The 20,400-nt window shown below is 40.1% G+C and overlaps 2 protein-coding genes across 3 annotated transcripts; both read left to right on the plus strand.

Annotated features, from left to right (window-relative positions):
- The first annotated feature begins 1,360 nt into the window (after positions 1-1,360).
- Positions 1,361-9,656, plus strand: LOC133726508 (uncharacterized). 2 transcript variants are annotated; one of them, XR_009854835.1, is made up of 5 exons: positions 1,361-1,915; positions 2,632-3,003; positions 3,094-7,556; positions 8,133-8,397; positions 9,215-9,656. XR_009854835.1 is itself a non-coding variant. In XM_062154064.1 (4 exons), exons 1-3 carry the CDS (start codon positions 1,790-1,792, stop codon positions 7,519-7,521), a joined length of 4,926 nt encoding a protein of 1,641 aa, XP_062010048.1. In that variant the 5' UTR covers positions 1,361-1,789; the 3' UTR covers positions 7,522-7,556; positions 8,133-8,751. The 2 variants fall into 2 exon arrangements, 1 of the variants encoding a protein (XP_062010048.1); XM_062154064.1 differs by lacking the exon at positions 9,215-9,656 and having other exon boundaries at positions 8,133-8,751.
- A 7,361-nt stretch (positions 9,657-17,017) lies between these two features.
- LOC133726509 (xyloglucan O-acetyltransferase 4) lies at positions 17,018-19,742 on the plus strand. Its single transcript, XM_062154065.1, has 3 exons — positions 17,018-17,502; positions 17,602-17,885; positions 18,972-19,742. Exons 1-3 carry the CDS (start codon positions 17,256-17,258, stop codon positions 19,716-19,718), a joined length of 1,278 nt encoding a protein of 425 aa, XP_062010049.1. The 5' UTR covers positions 17,018-17,255; the 3' UTR covers positions 19,719-19,742.
- Positions 19,743-20,400: the final 658 nt, after the last annotated feature.

The following is a 20,400-nucleotide window of genomic DNA, read 5'->3' on the forward strand; positions in this document are numbered from 1 at the left end:
CGCTCCAGGAGACCAGACCTCCTCTATCCATCCATCGCGCTAATGAATTGCCCCGACCCGCCTCCGCTAGAAACCTCAAACCTGCAATCCTAATGAACCACAAAGAGGACTTGGACACCCGTCCGACAGCCGCATCGTAATCTGTGTGGCCAGAGGCCGACACTGACACAAGCCACTGCCGGACGAGCACTGCTTGGCACGCAGGTGTGCTGATAGAGCGTCGAGGTCAGAGAGCGGCGCTTAGGGTTTTTTCCCCCTATGTCCTAGTTCCCATGCTTAAACATAGAAAAAAGGAGATAAATTCCTCCTCTTTTGATTTCAAAGTTGTTATATATACTTTTAAACATAGTTAGTAATTTTTTGTATTATACGTGAATAAAACACGTACGTACGTTTTTTTAAAAAAATACTTCCGTACTTCGTATTTTTTAAAGGGACTCGTTAAATTTTCCGTATTTTTTAAGCCAAAAGTATTAAACACAATTTTTACATTTTTTTCCGTATTTTACATATATTATTGAACAAAAATGAATATAAATGAATATTTTTTAATAAATTTTTTAATTATTTAATTAATTAAAAATATTTTACCGAACTTTTCAACTAACTATTTGATAAAATATCCGAATAATACACGTAAGTATTTTTTGCGTACTATACACGTCCCGTTTTTTACTAACTATGCTTTTAAATGCCTCGCAATACACAATAATCAAAATTCGTGAAAATGATGCTATGTTACACGTTATTCATTTACTATTATTAGTTTTATTTATTAGATATTGTAATGATGCTCGGGCCAATAACTAGACTTTGAAATTTCTAAGCAAAGAGAGAAATATCCCTACCATTAGACAGTGAACCATCATTAAGGGTGTTTATTACGACACATTTTTCTAAAGAATACGAAGAAATTCATTCACCACCCTTTTTACATTTTCAGTTACCTATTTACCATAATTATGCTTTTACTCATATTAGTTACATTTTCACATTTTTATATTAACATTTGAAGTCGTATCACAGTATCACACCACCTAAAATAGAAACAGTAGAAAAAAAAGAAGAAAAAAAAAACCGAAAAATAAACAATAAATTATATCTACATAGAATTTAGCAATGTCAGAAGACTCAGAACTCAGAAAGTACATTCAATTAAACTGAACGAGGAATCCGGCAAAATTTATTTCACTTCGTCTTTTTCCTTGTTTTTTTTTTCCTCCTTTAATTCCACCCACCCCCCAAAAAAAAAAAAAAAACAAACACATGCTAATTTTTACTTAAACAGAGGCACAGTCCTAAAACGACACCGTCTCACTTGTCCCCATCAACCCACATTACCCTGGCAACACTGGCAATTTCTCGGCCCCAAACGCCATTTCTCTTTCTTCTCTCTCTCTCTCTCTCACCGTTGGGTCTTTGCGTAGCAAATCTCTCCCTCATCGCGACTTACCCGCACCAAATCTCTCGATTCCCAACACACCCTCTTCTTCTTCTTCTTCTTCCTCCTCTCGATCCCAATCCCCCAAATCCCTCAAATCTCTCTCTTTTTCTCTCTCTCGGTGACCCCAGCTGCTTTTGGGTTCTTTTGATTCTTTCCCCGCCACCTCAGCCCTAGAAATGGTTTTGCATTTGGGCGTATTCTAATCGGAGATCTCCGGGGGCGGGGCTTGATCTAGGGTTTGTGGAATTTCGGCGAATCTAGGGTTTTCTGGTGGGGAAATTTTGAACAGACGGGATTGATGTTTCGTCTCAGGCACGATTGCGGGATCGATGGAGGGCTTTTATTATGCATGGGTCGCCAGCTGAGGAGTCGATACCGCGTCGTCGGCACATGTGGCCTGTCCCTCATTCCAACGCCACGACTGTAGCTTCCAACCCCTCTTCACCACCACCACCTGATTTCTTCAACAAAGTAATTTCATCTCATCGCTTTCCTTACTGTTTTGATTCCGGTGTTTTTTTCGGTCAATTCTCTCTCTTTTTTTGGATTATTGGGTTACCAATTTTATTTTCGTATTTTTTTTCCTTTTCTTTTCTCATGGTTTAGGATTTTCTTATACTGTTCATTTGGGGTTTCTTAATTTTACTGGGTTTTGATTGGGTTTTGATGTTACTTGGAGAATTCGTGCTCCAATTCCTTCAATTCGGTATCTATTCCTCATCATGTTCGTTTTTCGGTTGGAGAATTTTGCCCAATTTTTCTCTGCGAAGCTAAATATGTATGTCATCAATTGAATATATTCCACAAAGGCTTCCGCTTTCTGTTCTTATAGGTTATTGATTTGTTGGTTTTGAATTGTTTTCATCCGTTGGTTTCATTCTTTGTTTGTTGGAATATGAAGTTACCCCCAAATGGGAAGTTTGTGTTGAGTTTATATAATTTCTTAGTGGATTATGCATTTTTATGTGTGCTAGATTTCTCCTTCAAGCCTTAGGAAATGACCTTCATTTCTATTAGTTTTGAAGCTCTTCTATGGTATCTGAAAAACTTTTGCCATGTTTTCTGGTGTTGTGTTCTGTATTCTTTTGTTGGTTAATTCCTAGTTTTTTTTTTTTTTTTTTTTTTTGTGATTTTGTTGAGTACATAGTTTACATTAGTTTCATGATTTTTTTTTTCTTTTGTTACAGGATGGACGCAAAATTCGTGTCGGAGATTGTGCACTTTTCAAGCCCCCTCAGGATTCCCCACCTTTTATAGGAATAATTCGCTGGCTAAAATTAGACAAGGGAGACAGTTTGAGTTTAGGGGTTAATTGGCTCTATCGACCTGCTGATGTGAAGCTTCTTAAAGGGGTCTCGCCAGAAGCTGCCCCAAACGAGGTCTTCTACTCCTTTCACAAGGATGAGATACCTGCTGCATCGCTACTGCATCCGTGTAAAGTCGCATTCCTTCGTAAAGGTGTTGAACTTCCTTCAGGGATATCCTCATTTGTGTGCAGAAGAGTGTATGATACTGAGAACAAGTGTTTATGGTGGTTAACTGACAAAGATTATATTAATGTGAGTATCAATATTTACTTCCATGTCTCTCATTCTTGTGGCCGTCATTAGTTTTTTTAGACTTGTATTGATTATTTTTCTTAATGACAGGAACGACAGGAAGAAGTAGATCATCTTTTAGACAAGACAAGACTAGAAATGCATGGGGCAGTGCAGTCGGGAGGTCGTTCTCCGAAGCCCTTGAATGCTCCGTCATCAACACCACAGTTCAAATCTGGTTCAGATAGTTTACAGAATAGTGCATCCCCCTTTTCTTCGCAGGGTAAGGGAAAAAAGAGGGAGCGAGGTGATCAGAGCTCTGATCCGGTGAAACGTGAGCGCTTAATTAAGACAGAGGATGGAGAGGCTGGCCACGCCAGACCGGAAAGTGTATTGAAGTCTGAGCTTTCCAAAATAACAGACAAAGGAGGACTTGTAGACTTAGAGGCGGTTGAGAAGTTAGTCCAACTTATGCAACCTGACAGTGCTGAAAAGAAAATAGATATGGCTGGCCGAATATTGCTTGTTGATGTCATAGCAGTTACTGATAGGTTTGATTGCCTTGGGCGATTTGTACAGCTAAGGGGTTTGGCTGTATTGGATGAATGGCTTCAAGAGGTTCACAAGGGAAAAATTGGTGATGGTAGCAGCCCTAAAGAAAGTGATAAATCTGTTGAGGAGTTTCTCTTTGCATTACTTCGTGCACTGGATAAGCTGCCTGTGAATCTTCATGCTCTACAAACTTGTAATGTTGGCAAGTCTGTGAATAATTTACGTACACACAAGAACTCTGAAATTCAGAAGAAAGCTAGGAGTTTGGTTGACACATGGAAGAAGCGTGTAGAAGCTGAGATGAAATTAAATGAATCAAAGTCTGGATCAAGCCGTGGTGTCTCCTGGCCTTCAAAGGCTGCACCTTCAGAAGTTTCTCAGGTTGGTAGCAGAAAAACTGGAAGTTCATCTGAGGTTGGCTCAAAAAGCTCCACTGTTCAAAATTCCGTGTCCAAATCTCCTCAAGTGAAAGTTGGCTCTTCTGAAATGGTTTCAAAGTCTTCTGCTTCTCCTGGGTCAACAAAACTGCTGTCTGTATCCTCTGGTAATATCTCTAAGGATCAAAATTTCAGAATGCTAGTTGGTGCTGGAAACTCCGATCTTCCATTGACACCAATTAAGGAGGAACGGAGCAGCAGTTCTAGTCAGTCTCAGAACAACAGCCAATCAAGTGATCATGCAAAGACTGTGGGTTCCTTATATAAAGAAGATGCAAGAAGCTCAAGTGCTGGTTCAGTAAGTGCAAATAAACTTTCTAGCGGCTCTTCTCGACATCGGAAATCAAGCAATGGTCTTCATGGGTCTGCCGGCTCAGGGGTGCATAAGGAAGGAGGACCAGGAAAAGTTGGTACCCCAAGTAGAAATTTGACTTCTGAGAAGGCATCAACCGCCGGAGTATCCTATGAGAAAGGTCATGAAGCTCCAATGGTTGACCAGGCAAGTAGCAGACTAATTGTGAGGCTGCCGAACACTGGCCGCAGTCCAGCTCGGGGTGCTTCAGGAGGTTCTTTTGAAGATCCTGTTACATCTGGCAGAGCTTCTCCTTCTGCAGAAAAGCATGGCAACCAGGAGAAAAAAGCCAAGGGTAGAAGTGATGCTTTGCTGGGAAATAGTACTGCTGATATGAACTCAGATGTATGTCACAGCAAAGATGGATTGTCTGGTTCTGAAGAAAATAATGTGCCACCTTTCTCCAGTGAACAAAATAGGGCTGGTGAAGATGCTGAAAAACCAATGGAGGCATCAAAGGTTGCTGGTCCTGGATCAAAAGTTATATCAAGGATGGGAAAATCATATGAAGCATCCTTAAGCTCCATGAATGCTTTAATTGAAAGTTGTGTCAAGTTTTCTGAAGGTAGTGATACTGCTTCACCTGGAGATGATGTTGGGATGAATTTACTAGCTAGTGTGGCGGCTGGAGAGCTGTCCAAATCTGAAAATGTCTCACCATCATGTTCTCCCCAGAGGAATTCTCCTGTGCCTGATGGTTCATTTTCAGATAAAGATGCCAAGTTGAAACAACTGGGTGAAGTATCTGAAACCCAATGTCAACCTATCGGCAGGGCTAATAGTGGTTCTACTGCAGAGCTGGGAAACGCTGGTGACTCATTGCGGGGTAAGAGTGAACCAAGACATTCCGTACCCCATCTGCCAGCTAATGTTTCTGGAGGAGACACCAAATGCAGTTCAGCTGGTTCTGGGAATCAAATAGTTGAGTGTAATGCAAATTTGAATTGTTCTTCCAATATGCAACAAAATGTAGATAGACCATCCTTGGCGGTTGATGGGAAGCTTGTTGAGCCATATTATGCTTCTGGATCAGAGCTACCTTCATGCGCTACAAAAGAGGGTCTTGTGGAGGCTGAAGGGTGTAATCAGTCTCATGAGCAAGGAAAATTAGGGGCGCAGAATGCGAAAGGATGCAGTATTTCTGAGTCTAAATTAAAAGTGCCGCCTGCCTTGCATGATGAGGATAAAATTCTACATAAAGGAGATGAAAGAACTGTGGGAAGCAGTAAACCTATTGTGTCTGAAGCAACCTCTGGGAGTGAAAAAGTTGAAAAGGACAATGAAACATCAACCTGCTCGTCCTCTGAAATGGCTGATGACAACCCAGATACCGTTAAGGATTCAAATATTGCCCTATTGGCAGAGCAGAAACCATCTGGTGCAACAGGAATTCAATCAGAGTCCAAGGAGGGGAAGAGTGAGGATGCTGTTCCTTGTTCTGGTTCTGGAAATACTTTACAGTTGCAGTTGAAGGGCGAAAACACAGATGAAGATAAGGCCATGGGTCACTCTGAGCAGACTGTGAAAGACGAAAGGGATAAGAGTACGGAAAGAAAAGACGCTTTGGAACACAGCAGCGAATTCTCTCAGGAGATTAAGGAAAGAAAGGAGACTTCTGGTCACTGTTCTGGGACACCAATTCCTCGTGTTCAGTCACCTTCAGTACCCGTGCAAGAAAATCACAAGCCTGGGTGCAAGTTGGAAGCTATTGAATCAGGGGAAAAAGAGGAGCGGCAAATTTCAGGTGTGAATGCCTCGGGGTCAGATACTGCTGTAAAGCTGGACTTTGATTTGAACGAAGGTTTCCCTGTTGATGATAGTATTCAACAAGAGTTTGTTAAAGCAGGAGATCCTGGAGCTTCATCTTCTGTTCATGTTCCTTGCCCTTTACCCTTCCAAATGCCTTCCATGTCGGGGAGTTTCCCTGCATCAGTTACTGTGGTTGCACCTGCCAAAGGTTCATTTGTCCCTCCTGAAAACCCAATGCGGAGTAAGGGTGAACTAGGATGGAAAGGATCTACAGCTAGGAGTGCATTCCGACCTGCTGAGCCCCGAAAAAATTTGGAAGCACCACTCAGCACAAGCGATCCACCTGTTGTTGATACTGCTTCTAGCAAACAAGGCCGCCCACCATTGGACTTTGATCTCAATGTGCCTGACCAGAGAGTTTATGAGGATGTTGTTTCCCAAAACCCTGCACATGTCATGGATCACAAGTCTGGGTCTCATGATCGCGGTGCTGGAGGGCTTGATCTCGATTTGAATAGAGTTGATGAGAGTCCTGATATCGTTCCGCTTCCTGTTATCAACAGTTGTAGGTTAGAGATTCCTCCTTTGCCAAGTAGGTCATCATTATCTGGTGGACTATCTAATGGTGGAATTAATGACTCCAGAGATTTTGATTTGAACAATGGCCCCGGCCTTGATGAAGTGGGGACTGAAGCTGCACCATTTACCCAGCATATAAAAAGCAGTGTGCCTCTGCGAACACCTGTTTCTGGGTTAAGAATGAATAGCCCTGACTTTGGGAATTTTTCAGCATGGTTCGCTCCTGGAAACTCATATCCTGCCATCACAGTCCCATCCATTTTTCCAGGCAGAGGTGAGCAGAGTTATGGTACTGCTGCTGGGTCACAGAGAGTCTTGTGTCCTCCCACTGGTAACCCCTCATTTGGTCCTGAAATCTACAGGGGGCCTGTACTGTCGTCCTCAACTGCAGTGCCGTTTCCTCCTACTACATATCAGTATGCAGGATTTCCTTTCGAAACCAATTTTCCTCTGTCATCGAGCTCCTTTTCAGGTTGTTCAACTGCATATGTGGATTCATCATCTGGTGGGGCACTCTGCTTCCCCACCATGCCTTCACAGCTCATGGGACCGGGTGGTGTAGTCTCATCACCTTACCCACGACCCTATATGATGAACCTTGCTGGCAGCAGCAGTAATGTTGGCCTTGATGGTAGGAAATGGGGTAGTCAGGGCCTTGACCTCAATTCCGGGCCTGGAGGTACAGAAGCAGAACGGAGAGATGAGAGGTTGCCATCAGGGTTGAGGCAGCTTTCTGTTCCCAGTTCACAAGCCCTTGTAGAGGAACAGTTGAAGATGTTTCAGGTGGGAGGGGTATTGAAGAGAAAGGAGCCTGATAGTGGATTGGATGCTGTCGATCGCATGAGCTACAAGCAACCTTGGCAGCAGTAGAATCACGGCACGGTGCAGAAACCTGTAATGGCCTGGTGAGCTCTTCTTTCATTTAAAATTCTAGTTCTAATTGCTCAAAGCTATCTATTGATTCTGTTAGACAAGTTGGGAAGCACTTAGGGTTGTAACTACTAATCCCGTCTAACACCACAATTTTATGGTTTGAGAAAGTCGACTTGGATAGATTCACTGCTACTTTATGTTATTCTAGAAATTAAATTTATGTTATCCATTGTTGTTCCAAAAGATACTGTTCCTATAACCATAGAACTGCAATGAGTTAATTAGCATGTTTATTTTATTAGTTTGGAAATTTTTGTAGATGGCCCTGCACAATTTTCTTTAATAATTATTTCTTTCTTTGTGGGAAGAATATATCATCCTAAAAGATTAGATAGGCCTTGTTTGCCTGCCTTGTTCATTTTGCAAGTCGTAAGTTTTAACTTGTCAGGTTCTTCTTAAAATGCAAAGACTTGATAATATTTTGGTAGTGTTGTAATTTTTTGTTACTGTGCTTTTATTTCCTGGCCTTTTCATACTGTGAAACTTATCCATAAATATCTCAAACGCCTGTCGTTAATTTTGAATCTTTCCCTGATTCTTTTCTGCAGTTATTCAGGGTCTTGCATTGAAACGTACAGCAGATGTGGAGCTCAAGAGGCAAATGCTAAAGGGCAGGAACATTTTGTTCATTGTGCGGCAGTCCAACTTTGGAAAACCCTGGTGCCCTGGAGGCGATTTATTTAAAGGATCTATTCTTATGGCCTCTGAAGACGAGTTTTTCTATGTAGATATCTAACTCATGAAAAGCATCTTTGATGTTGCTGCCTAAAGCTGAGACATGGGTGCTCAGTGTTTGGACTTGTGCCCACTCAGGTACACACTGCAACCCTAATCCTCACTGATTCCTCTTTATAGGGGAGATTAGGTTGTATGAACCCCCCAGGCCGAGGTCGGCTTGTATTCTCTCATTATTTTTTTTCACCCCAGTTGTTACATATATAGTTATTACTTAGTCAGGACTGCAGAATTTTGTTATCTTATTACATTCTGGTTATTGAAATTTGCACAGGCTGTCAGCTTATTGTTTTTCCTTTGTATTATAAGTTATAACCAGAGTCGGGACCTTTTTTTCAACATAGAGAATGTTGGACAGAGACTTCACTTATGGTGCATTTGATTCATTTGTATTATGAAATGGCTTTTAACGCCATCATGAAATTTCCATGATGCTGCTGACTGGTTTCGAACCTGGTTTGCCTTTTTCACAGCAAATCAAGTACTGCTCAGCTAATTGTGCAGTGTATACTGGGTATAGGGTTAGTATCAAAGTTCTGGTTAGATTCATGTACCTGTACTGCAAAACCACTTATTCCCGTAGGTGTTGTTGTATGATTCTAATAACTGCAGTTATAGATGGATTGAAAGAGGTGGTTAGATGATAACAAGATTTGTTTTGCACGGTTTGATGTATTTATGATTGTATGCTAACTTAGTTACAATAGTGTTGTGGTGAGTGTAGCTAAATACATGATTTCAATATTTCTTTCAACCGTTGGCAGACTTTTGTTTTCAGTGCCAGAGAACATTTCTTGCCGGATGCCCTTATCTTTGTATTTTTTTTTTTATAGAATTTACGGTTAGGCTATATATTGGTATTCAGTTATTGAACTCCCTCTCGTTCTTAATGCAGTTTCTGATCCAAATTATAGAATGTCATTCCCAATAAAGTCATTGCATGAAAAGGTTGAAGGAACTTTCTGTTCCCAGATTTCAGTTGGCTTTTCCATCCCCACTCTTTCAGGAACAAAAGCGTCATTTCATATGTCAATGTACCACATCTTGGAGCATATTTGTATGCAGATCACATGCCGTTTTCTTTTTTACTCGTAGTGTTGCAGATGTCATGTATGTATAAGTTTTCTTTTTTATGCATAGTGTTACAGATGTCACGTATGAATACAAAGGCTGGTGCTGAGAAGGGGGACCAGATGCGATTGAAATTAAAAGAATCGGAAAGTCGATTTATCATAGGACGGCCCCTTCCAAGCTTCTAGTAGCGGTCTAAGGATGAAACTAAATCTTAAGATATGTTATTCCTTACTTAAATCCTTTCCGAGTCCGACACTCCACCATTACTTTTCTAACGTAGTAGCATCAAGGTCCGTCACGAAAAAAAGAACCTTATCGGGCCTTATATGCTCTCCCAATGCAAAGGGTTAATACTGTTGTAAAACTAACATAAAAGTGTTTCAGAAAATGGAGAGAGCTTTGCTTCAAAGATCGAACTTGAGAGAGAGAGAGAGAGTTTAGATGCAGATAATAAGTGTAGTATTTTCTGTTTTTCTCCTCATAACATGGATGAGAAATGGACTACATATAGTGGAAGATAGGGAACATGTAGCCTAAAGTCCTCCATAAAACAAGGACCCCTAAAGTCCTCCATAAAACAAGGATTCCTAAAGTCATCCATAAAACATGGAAAGGGTAAGCCTATAACAACATAATGATTTACCCTATATCTATTTACATGATATAGCCATAATGATTTACAACACTCCCCCTTGGATATTTCATGTCAATAGTGTTGCATGGGTTGTGCGCTTCTAAGTTGTCTCATCAAAAACCTTGCCAAGTAATAAAAACCCTGTGGGAAAAAAACAACCTTGGTCGAAGGAGAAAAAGAGCACAACGCGTATGAGTGTGGAGTAGTAATATCACAGCTTCGGAGATAAGTGGAGTCTTCTTATTAGCATCATAAGTAGGTAGTATGTCTACGAGAGGGATGCATTTAGATTTGCTACACCAAAACCTTGCCCGGTAAACTCAGTGGGAGAAACCCGTGGTCGAAGGGAAAAGATGAGCAAATGCATATATGTCAAATCAAAGCATCTTCAGGATGTAGTATAAGTGGGGTGACCATTCTAAAGATGTGCCTCGTTAAAACCTTGCCAGGTAACAAAACCCAGTGGGACAAAATAACCCTGGACGAAGGACGAAAAGAGTACACGATGGTCAAGTGTATATGCTTCGGGATACTCCCCCTGATTTCGACTCCCCCTGAAAATTACATGTTAGGTAATTCAGATAGTTTACGTAGACCAATACCTTGAACATGCTTCTGGAATGTAGACTTTGGTAGTGACTTGGTAAAGAGGTCTGCACGATTATCTTCAGATCGAATCTGCTTGACTTCAATCTTCTGATGCTCCTGTTGTTGCTGATTGAAGAAGAACTTCGGTGCAATATGTTTGGTGTTGTCTCCTTTGATGAAACCCGTCTTCATCTGCTCTATGTAAGCAGCATTATCCTCGTAGATAATGGTTGGTTCATCAGTGGTGGAATGCAGTCCACATGTGCTTCGAACATGCTTTGTAATGGCTCTTAGCCATGTACATTCACATACTGCTTCTTGAAGAGCTAGTATCTCAGCCTGATTCGAAGAGGTAGCAACAAGTGTCTATTTCGTAGACCTCCAAGAAATTGCAGTATTCCCAATGGTAAAGACATAACCAGTTTGGGAACGTGCCTTGTGCGGGTCTGATAGATAGTCTATATCAGCATATCCAACAAGGCGAGCATCATTCCGAGGATCAAGGTGGTTTGATCCATTCCTTGATGCGTATGGATAGAATAAGCCCATATCCGCCGTACCTCTAAGGTAGCGAAAAATGTCTTTTAGGCCATTCTAGTGGCGGCGTGTTGGCGCAGAGCTATATCTACCTAACAAGTTCACATCGAATGGGATGTCCTGTCTAGGGCATTGAGCCAAGTACAATAATGCGCCTATTGCACTTAGATATGAGACTTCTGGTACCAATATCTCTTCGTTATCATCTGCAGGACGATACGGTTCTCTCTAGACTTCAGACGACCATGGGTGTGCTTGCTTTTATCCTCATTAAAGCATCTTAACATCTTCTGGATGTAATTTGGTTGATGGACCAAAATTTCATCTGCACTGTGCTCGGGCTCCAGGTCGAGACAATAATTTGTTCTCCCAAGGCCTTTCATCTCAAATTCCAACTTCAGGTGCTTTGCGGTTTCCTTGATCTCTTCAGGAGTATCGATCAAATTCATGTCATTGACATAGACCGCCACAATTCTAAACTAGGAACTTGTTTCCTTAATAAACACGCATGGGCATAGTTTATTATTCACATATCCCATCCTGATTAAATATTCACTTAGGCGGTTATACCACCTCCGTCTGGATTGTTTCAATCCATAAAGTGAACGCCTCAAAACTAATGGAGAGCGTGTTCCGTGGTCTAGAACTATTTGCATCGGGTATATTAAGTTCTTCAGGAACTTTCAGGTATATTTCTGTATTATGATCCCCCTAGAGATAAGTTATGACCACATTCATAAGCTGCATATTCAGTTTTTCGGAAACTACCAAATTGATAAGGTAGTGGAACGTTATGACGTTCATTACGGGAGAATACGCGTCCTCGTAATCAATCACAGGGCGTTGAGAAAATTCTTACGCCACTAGACGAGCTTTGTGTATCACAATCTCATTTTTCTCATTACGCTTCCTTATAAATACCCATTTAAATTCTACAGGTTTAACATGGGGAGGTGTAGGAACAACAGGTCCAAAACACCTTTCTCTTTGTCAAGGAATCTAATTTGACCTGGATTGCTTCTTTCCATTTTGGCCAGTCGTCTCTACGTTGACATTATCAACGGAGCGAGGTTCGATGTCATCGCTAGTTATAATTTCGGTAGCTACCGCGAATACAAATATATCATCGATGATAATCTCATTTCGATTCCAAATCTCACTTAAGCATGCATAATTTATCGAGATTTCTCTATTCTCGAGAGTGGGTTCAAACGTTGGAGCGTCCCCCAACGTTGTCTCTTCTAGGACGGACCCATAATCTGGAATTATCTCGTGAGATGGATCAGTTGAGATCGCGATGTCTAGTGGATTCGTTTGTGCTGGTTTTACCCTCTTCCGGGGATAGGAATCCTTCGAACCTAGTGGTCTACCTCGCTTCTGGGCAGGGACATGTGACTGGTTAGCCGCCATGGTCGTACCTCGTCCATGCGGGACAACGCGTCCTACAGGGACATCTATTCTTGCAGGCACATTTGCAGCAGGTATATGTGATCTCGTCACTTTAGCTAGATCAGAGAAAGCGTCTGGCATATTTTGGGCTACACTTTGTAGATCTAGAATTCTCCGCACTTCACTATCGCATTGTGCGGTTCGGGGATCGAGATGAGACATAGTGGGGACATTCCACGTCAATTCACGTCGTTCATCAGGAACGGTAACGTTCTTATCTCCCCCTAACGGCGGGAAGACTGTCTCATCAAAGTGACAATCTGTAAACTCTCCGGCATTATCAGGTCTTATGGACTTTATGGGATAATCCGAGTGGTGATCCACAATTTCATGATCTGGGCGAGAGTTTAGCAAAAGCAGCATTTTCTTGTGGACAATAGTGTAACATGTGATCACTTTGTCGATACATCAACCACAACCATGAAATATTTAAATTGTCCGCATGGTGGTTGGAAAGGTCCACAAATTTTCCTTGCATTCTGTGCAGAAAAATGGTGTGTGTATATACTAGTCTTTGCACATGATGGTCTAGAGTTTAACATTCCTAACGAGCAAGTTTGGCGTAATGTGTTACTAAACACAGGACCCTTATTCAGAAGGGGATGCCCGTGTGATAAGTTGAGGATACGGTCCATCATACTTTGACCTGGGTGTCCCAAATGGTCATGCCATAGCAAGTAGTTGCTCGAATTGGTTAGCTTCTGGCTAACAAATTTCAATTTCTCCAATATACGCTTCTGGCCGCACATTCAGAGGTTATGCAAAGATATTACACTCATTTTTCTTAGGGGTTTCAACGTGATAAATGTTGGTTCGAATATCCTTAATACTCAATAACGTTCTTCTGGAACGTGGAGAATATAAGGCCTCATTAATGGTAAATTCAGTACCATTGGACAACATAAAGTGGGCTTTGCCATAGCCCTCTATCAGGTTGGATTGGCCTGATATGGTTGTCACAGAGGTATGCATGGGCAATAAGTTTGAAACATATCTCCGATCTCGGAGTATGGTGTGCGTAATAGCACTTTTAACCGGGCAACAAACTTCCCCACAGAATATGCCTATTCATTTATTTAATTCAATGGATCACATGTATGAATAAGTTTATTGAATTAAATATATTCGAACATAACCACATTTCTATAATCCAAAATAATTGAAAACATAAATCACCAAAATCCGAAGATGTTTCATTCATTAAGATGAAATAGATGTGGCACAAGGGGCCAATTATACCCATGTCTTCGAGTTCTAATCCTCGGTATGTTCAGTAACTGCCTGAAAATCCATGATCTCTAGTGTGGAATCGATAGAAAATGACCCTTTAATAAAGTTGGTATTTCGAGTTCTGCGACTGGCGTAATACTCATCTACTGCTTAGGCTATCGCACAACAGGTGCGGGACCAGCAGTCAATTCCTCCACATTGATAACAAAGATCATGCTGATCGATTCTGGTGGCAGCGGGCCGGACCAGTGTTCCTTTCAACTCGGGCTTGCTGAGTTATGGCATCATGGTTCCTACCACGTGGGCCTTGGCCACGTGGAGCCTGATTACATGGCCTCTTGGGCTTTGGCCAAGTGGCAGACGGTCATATGGGCTAATTTCGTTCTGCCAATCATGTCTTGCTTCAAGCAAGAAAATGGTCATTTGATGGTGAAAGTGCTCTTCTAGAGCGACCCAAAGAATATGTGTATCCTCTTCATCGGATACTCAACTTGGAGTGTTTTCTCCATATGTTTCCTTTGAAAATTATGGCACTCATATTAAAAGCCTCAATGACGACATTGTTAGCATTGATTGTTGATCTCATCTTCTTTGCAGTTAGATGAATTATCACATCTTGAACCACTTTAGATAGTTTCTTCCGGAAACCTCCAAAGAAACAAAGTCAAGTTTGTTGAGATTTGGTATTTCTTACAGGAAAGGAACAAATAATCTTAGTGCTTTGGGTAATATCGTCCATAAGCAACTAATAGGAACTTCAGGTTCTATAACATGGTATGAAAAATCGGATTAAACATGTAAAATCTACTGGTTTTATCATGTGTGGTGAATTTATGAAGGAAACTTCAAGTTTCTTAAATGGATTATCGAAACTACAAGTTCGATATGTGTATGAACTACTGGTTCATTTAGAACTTCTAGTTCATTAGGTACCTGCATTTTCTACACATATATTCTAGTGCGAAAATTTAGACAAGTAACACAATAATATTGAATAGAGCAAATTGAAATAATATCTCACAAATTGAATAAATGGAAATCACAAATCAATTGAGATATTAATTGCATGCTAGTAATATAACATATTAATTGTCACACAATTATGTGAATAAATGCTTCTGGCAATTAATTACACATATGAAATATGGTGAATTTATTTGCAATAGCCATAATGACATGTACATTGTCTGGGTTCAAATCTCAGTAGAATCAAATCATTTTTCCTTTTATTTGATTCTGCTGGACCAAAGGAATGGGCTTGATAGTGAAGCCTATCGGGCTTAGTCTGCGGGCTTGTGACCCGGCCTTTCATGCGTAATTTAAATGGTGTGTGAGGCCTGCTGGGCTGCTAGGTCCCGCAGAGGGAGAGTGGGCCTGCTGGGCTCAAGCTGGTCTGCCAAGGAATGAAAAGTTATTACTCAACCCTTTTGGTAACTCCAATTAAATACGACCAGGTAAGAGTATGAGGTTTGGGTGGAGCGAGGCTCTCTTAAGTACACAGCCTCATTGTATCTTGCCTAGACATCACATCGAATTGGGTGAGCCTACTTGGAAAGATTCATAATATTTCAGTGTTGTCAAAACTACAGGTTCGATACTATATGTGAACTTCTGGTTCAATATTTATGTATGAAATTTTGGTTCAATGTTTATGTGTGTGAACTTCCGGTTCGTTAAGTACCTGCATTCCGCACATATATATTCTAATGCAAAGAATTTAAGCGGGTAAAATATTTAAATTTAATATGAGCAGGTAACACCACAAAACATTATCATAATAAATAATGAAGGAAAGATGTATCATTATCACAAAGTCCAAACAAGTATTTATAGATATTTGTCACAATATACATGAATTAATAGCTAAATTAAAAAGCTATTGATTTTCCTTTTACTCATTCCATTATGCCAATTATAGTGCAAGAGAAATAAGTGTCTCTCATAGAGGATTAAGTTAAACTAGATGCTTCAACAAAAGTCATAAACTGTGATTGCAGCTTCTACTGAATAGCAGTCGAAAAACAAACCAAAATCCCAACCAAAACAACCCAGAAAAATATGAAAAAATATAGAGATGCAGTAAACACACAGAGGCTCTAGCATACAAAATTTGGTGAATTTTGGAGTTGAATTACTATTTTAAATAAATACGGGAACACAGAGGACAGAAGGTAAAATGAAACAGTAAAATCTGTTTTTGCTTGGAAAAACATACTTGGTTGTAGAGCTAGTAGATTGATGTTGATTGAATGATGAACCTCTTCTTTTCTGCAACCCAAGAGTTATTCACCTCTTCTCTTGTCGATCTGCAATCCGAATCCTAGAGCTATTCATGCTGATAACGTGTTGTAAAACTAACATAAAAGTGTTTCAGAAAATGGAGAGAGCTTTGCTTCAAAGATCGAACTTGAGAGAGAGAGAGAGAGTTTAGATGCAGATAATAAGTGTAGTATTTTCTGTTTTTCTCCTCATAACATGGATGAGAAATGGACTACATATAGTGGAAGATAGGGAACATGTAGCCTAAAGTCCTCCATAAAACAAGGACCCCTAAAGTCCTCCATAAAACAAGGATTCCTAAAGTCATCCATAAAACATGGAAAGGGTAAGCCTATAACAACATAATGATTTACCCTATATCTATTTACATGATATAGCCATAATGATTTACAACAAATACGTCGGATTTACAGGTGAAAGCAAACTCGACCTTAGGTGAACCGCATGGTCACTGAATCAAATGATTCTCAATTTGAAAGAGAACTGTAAAAGGAAAGGGGACTTCTTACCAATGAAAGAACGAGAACCCCTCTGAAGTTAGAATCCCTCGTGCTACTTAGCTCATTTTAGCCCATTGCTAGGGTTTTGTGGCAAACCGTTCAATTTTCAAGCTTGAATTGGCGAAGAAGCTGCATCAGTCGAGCTACGGTAAGCTGGACTGCTATGGATGTATCAACATCGGATAGATCTGCACATGGACATTGTTGGTCCCCTTGGATACATGGATTTTTGAGAAAGTGAATTTGTGGGTAACTTCCAAAGACCACTAGAAAAGTTCATACGACTTGCGAACACATTGCGCCGAGCATTCAGGACAATTAGTAATGAAGCCCCCTCCCAAAATTCACACGCTCAGTCACTGTTATCAACTCCCATCTGTCCCAATCCAACGGCTCACATCAAGCGGCTCTTTTCTGGTGAAAAAAAAAAAAAAAAAACTAGAAATGGAATTTTCCATAACCAAAAGGAAAGAAAAGAGCCTCTATGGCTCTCCAAGAAAGAGATCGTCAAATTAATACAAATATGGCGTTGCAGAATCTCCTCTTCATTACTCTTTCTTGATAGGAAAATCATTCACTCTCTTTTATATCACACCCTCCCTCTCTTTCCCTCTTCCCTGTCTCTTTGTCTATACGAGACAGTCATGAATACTTTTTTCCCAGAAAAGATGAACATCTATGGTAAAAGGGAGAGAGGTCTGAACATGAACAGACTCATGCCTTTCCTGCTTACTTCTTTAGCCATAGCCTCCATTTTCAGCTTCTTCCTTGCTTATTCCCCAAGCTCTTTTCCGATCACATCAAAACAAGCCCTTACTTCTGTTGAGAACCAGCCAGATGATGATAGTCCTAGCCATGCAGTACCAGTCAAGATGATCCCACCTCCAAAAAGTACATTTCTTCACAACCTAATTCTCATACTCTATAAACTTTTGAATCTTCTTTAGTCTAAATGATTTGCATGCAATATGTTTTGATTTTTGTTTGTAGAGGAAGAGGAGTGTGACTTGTTTAAGGGTCAGTGGGTTCCGGATTTGAGAGGGCCATTGTATACGAATTCGAGCTGTAAGAGTATTCCGGAATCGAAGAATTGTTTCAAGAATGGGAGGATGGATAGGGATTTTCTGAATTGGAAATGGAAGCCGGAGAAATGTGAGCTGCCGGAGTTTGATCCCAAGGCGTTCTTGCAAATTGTTCGAGGGAAGAAGATGGCATTTGTTGGTGACTCTGTTGCTCGCAATCACGTTGAGTCTCTTCTATGCCTCTTGTCACAGGTTAGTTCTGAATTTTCTGATCGATGTACGTGAAATTCTGGTTCATACTTGGAATTCAAATCATACGGCATAAAATTAGGTCCAAACACACCCACAAATTAATCACAGGCACAAAATTTGGTACCTGCTCTAGTTTATTATTAAACAAATTGATTTATCAAGTAAAAGTGTAGAACTAAAACGTAATACCATCAACTTGTAACGGGTAACGGAAAAACGTTACATTACATGCTCAGCAATTTCGATGATCCAAGCTTTGGTTTTGTTTTCTTGTTATTTTATATGATGAAACGTAAATTTTATTGACACATTTGAATGAATTGTAAGCTTAATTCATTGGCATGGTTTTTACGCCAAGGAAGAAAAGAAGGCATCCAAATTGTTTGCTAGTTTTTTTCTTTTGCTACGATTTATTATGCTTAGTTGTAATTAGTTGTCATGCATGTTGAGTTTGGTATCAAATTCGCCTAATCCTTGGTTTTCTGCAATCAGCATCAACTAAATTGGGTTAATGCAGACGATCCCTTTCTGTTTGCATATTTTGTTTTCATTCTAATTTGAAATTTAGTATTTATTGACACCATTAAATTTTGGAGACGGTTGCAGTCTGCAGAGTCAAACCAATGACTTATAGAACATGTGGGATGAACACGTAATGGCAACAGAATTTATAATTTTCTACGGCAAATATGGGTGGGTAATTGATCTTTATAAGCGTAAATTACTGAAAAGTTGTATTTGTACATGCCAATGATGACATATTTTGAAGATTTGACATTCACCCTTCAGATAATGGAATTCACATGTGAATTCCATTAACATCCAAGACTAAGAGTTGATAAATGAATCAGATATAACTGTTCTTCTAGTCTACCAACCTAATTGAAACAAAATGTTTGCTTAGGGTGCATTGAGTCAAATTTATTGGTGCTTAGTGATTAGATTTCAGGTGGGCGGATTATGTACAGTTTTGGTCAATATTGATTACTTAGATTAGTGCTTAAACCTCGGCTTAATCCATCACCATCCATGTGATTTGTCCTTGGTAATTTTCATTCAATGTGATAAATATAACTGATCTTGCAGGAGGAACTTCCCAAAGACATCTACAAGGATTCTGAAGACCGTTTCAGGACATGGTACTTTCCTCAACATGACTTCACCCTAATGAAATTGTGGTCCAAATATCTTATAGCCGCAGACGAGAGGATGGTTAATGGCACTGGTTCAGGCGTTTTTGATCTGCACATAGACAGAATCGATGATGAATGGGCAAAGCACCTTCCGGGTTTAGACTACGCCATCATCTCGGACGGGCATTGGTTTTTTCGGGTATTATACCTATACAAAGGCAAAAAACTCATAGGATGTGTCTATTGCAATCAACCCAATATTACCGGCTTGAACACTAGCAATGCAGTTCGCATGGCGTTTCGATCTGCATTTAAATACATTAGCAATTGCAAGAATTGCAAGGGCGGGCTTCTGACCTTGTTGAGGACATTTGCACCGGCACATTTTGAGAACGGGGCTTGGAACACTGGAGGGTACTGCAATAGGACGAGTCCCTTACGTGAGGCACAAGTTGATTTTACGAAGTTTGATTGGGAAATGAGGAAGATTCAGATTGAGGAGATTGAAAGAGCAAGAAAAGAAGAGAAGAAGATTAAAGTTTTGGATATAACTAGGGCAATGTTGATGAGACCAGATGGGCACCCTGGACTTCACTGGGGAAATCAATGGATGAAGGGTTATAGTGACTGTGTTCATTGGTGCATGCCAGGCCCGGTTGATTACTGGAACAATTTTTTGATGGCACTTATCAGAAATTAAAGGAGCTAGGAAGGCTAATTAGTTAATTCAATTGAGGATAGATGTGATTAGTTAGAGGTTATACGTTAGAAATAAAATGCCCATAGTTTCATCTAGTTAATAATGCTTACATTTTTCTGTTTTTTCTTTTACAAAGGCTTTACAATAGTTTTAGCTCAGAGATATATAGAAGGTTTTGAGTGTGTTACAACTATATATCCCAAAAGTTGGGATGTTTACTGTCAATTTCCCGTGTAGGAAATAAAGCGTGAATTACTTTTTTTTTTTGTTTTTGATAAATAAAGTGTGAATTACCATTTGATATTACTGCATAAAATGATAAAGTACAAAATCCCCAAATCCAATCCCCATAGAGCTTCATTCTTCGAAATAGTGATGTGGACAGAACATTACAAATACAAGTGTATCACAATCACCGAAGAAAGGTAGCCAAAATCATGTTTACAGGTTTCTCTATCCCAAGTAAAATGCTATCTCAGCAGAGAACTTCTACCAATAACCTAGAGTTGTTCCTCAGTCTACTGATTTCCTAGTTTCAGAAGACAAGCAGGAACCATGTAGCTTAATCTCCAAGTAACAATAGACACCAAATCTTGGAATGGCTATGCCTCTAGAAAAGCTTAAAGAAAATATCTTGATGTTCTATCTTCCATAGCAAATTTAATATCTCAAAACAACATGT

The sequence above is a fragment of the Rosa rugosa genome, chromosome 1 (genome assembly GCF_958449725.1).
Source record: "Rosa rugosa chromosome 1, drRosRugo1.1, whole genome shotgun sequence".
NCBI lineage: Eukaryota > Viridiplantae > Streptophyta > Magnoliopsida > Rosales > Rosaceae > Rosa > Rosa rugosa.

Excerpts from the sequence above, each read along its gene's own strand:
- LOC133726508 (XM_062154064.1), top strand. The coding sequence starts at position 1,790 with ATGCATGGGTCGCCAGCTGAGGAGTCGATACCGCGTCGTCGGCACATG. Across the intron at positions 1,916-2,631 it reads CACCTGATTTCTTCAACAAA|GATGGACGCAAAATTCGTGT; the intron begins GTAATTTCATCT and ends CTTTTGTTACAG. Across the intron at positions 3,004-3,093 it reads CTGACAAAGATTATATTAAT|GAACGACAGGAAGAAGTAGA; the intron begins GTGAGTATCAAT and ends TCTTAATGACAG.
- LOC133726509 (XM_062154065.1), top strand. The coding sequence starts at position 17,256 with ATGAATACTTTTTTCCCAGAAAAGATGAACATCTATGGTAAAAGGGAG. Across the intron at positions 17,503-17,601 it reads GATGATCCCACCTCCAAAAA|AGGAAGAGGAGTGTGACTTG; the intron begins GTACATTTCTTC and ends TTTTGTTTGTAG. Across the intron at positions 17,886-18,971 it reads TTCTATGCCTCTTGTCACAG|GAGGAACTTCCCAAAGACAT; the intron begins GTTAGTTCTGAA and ends CTGATCTTGCAG.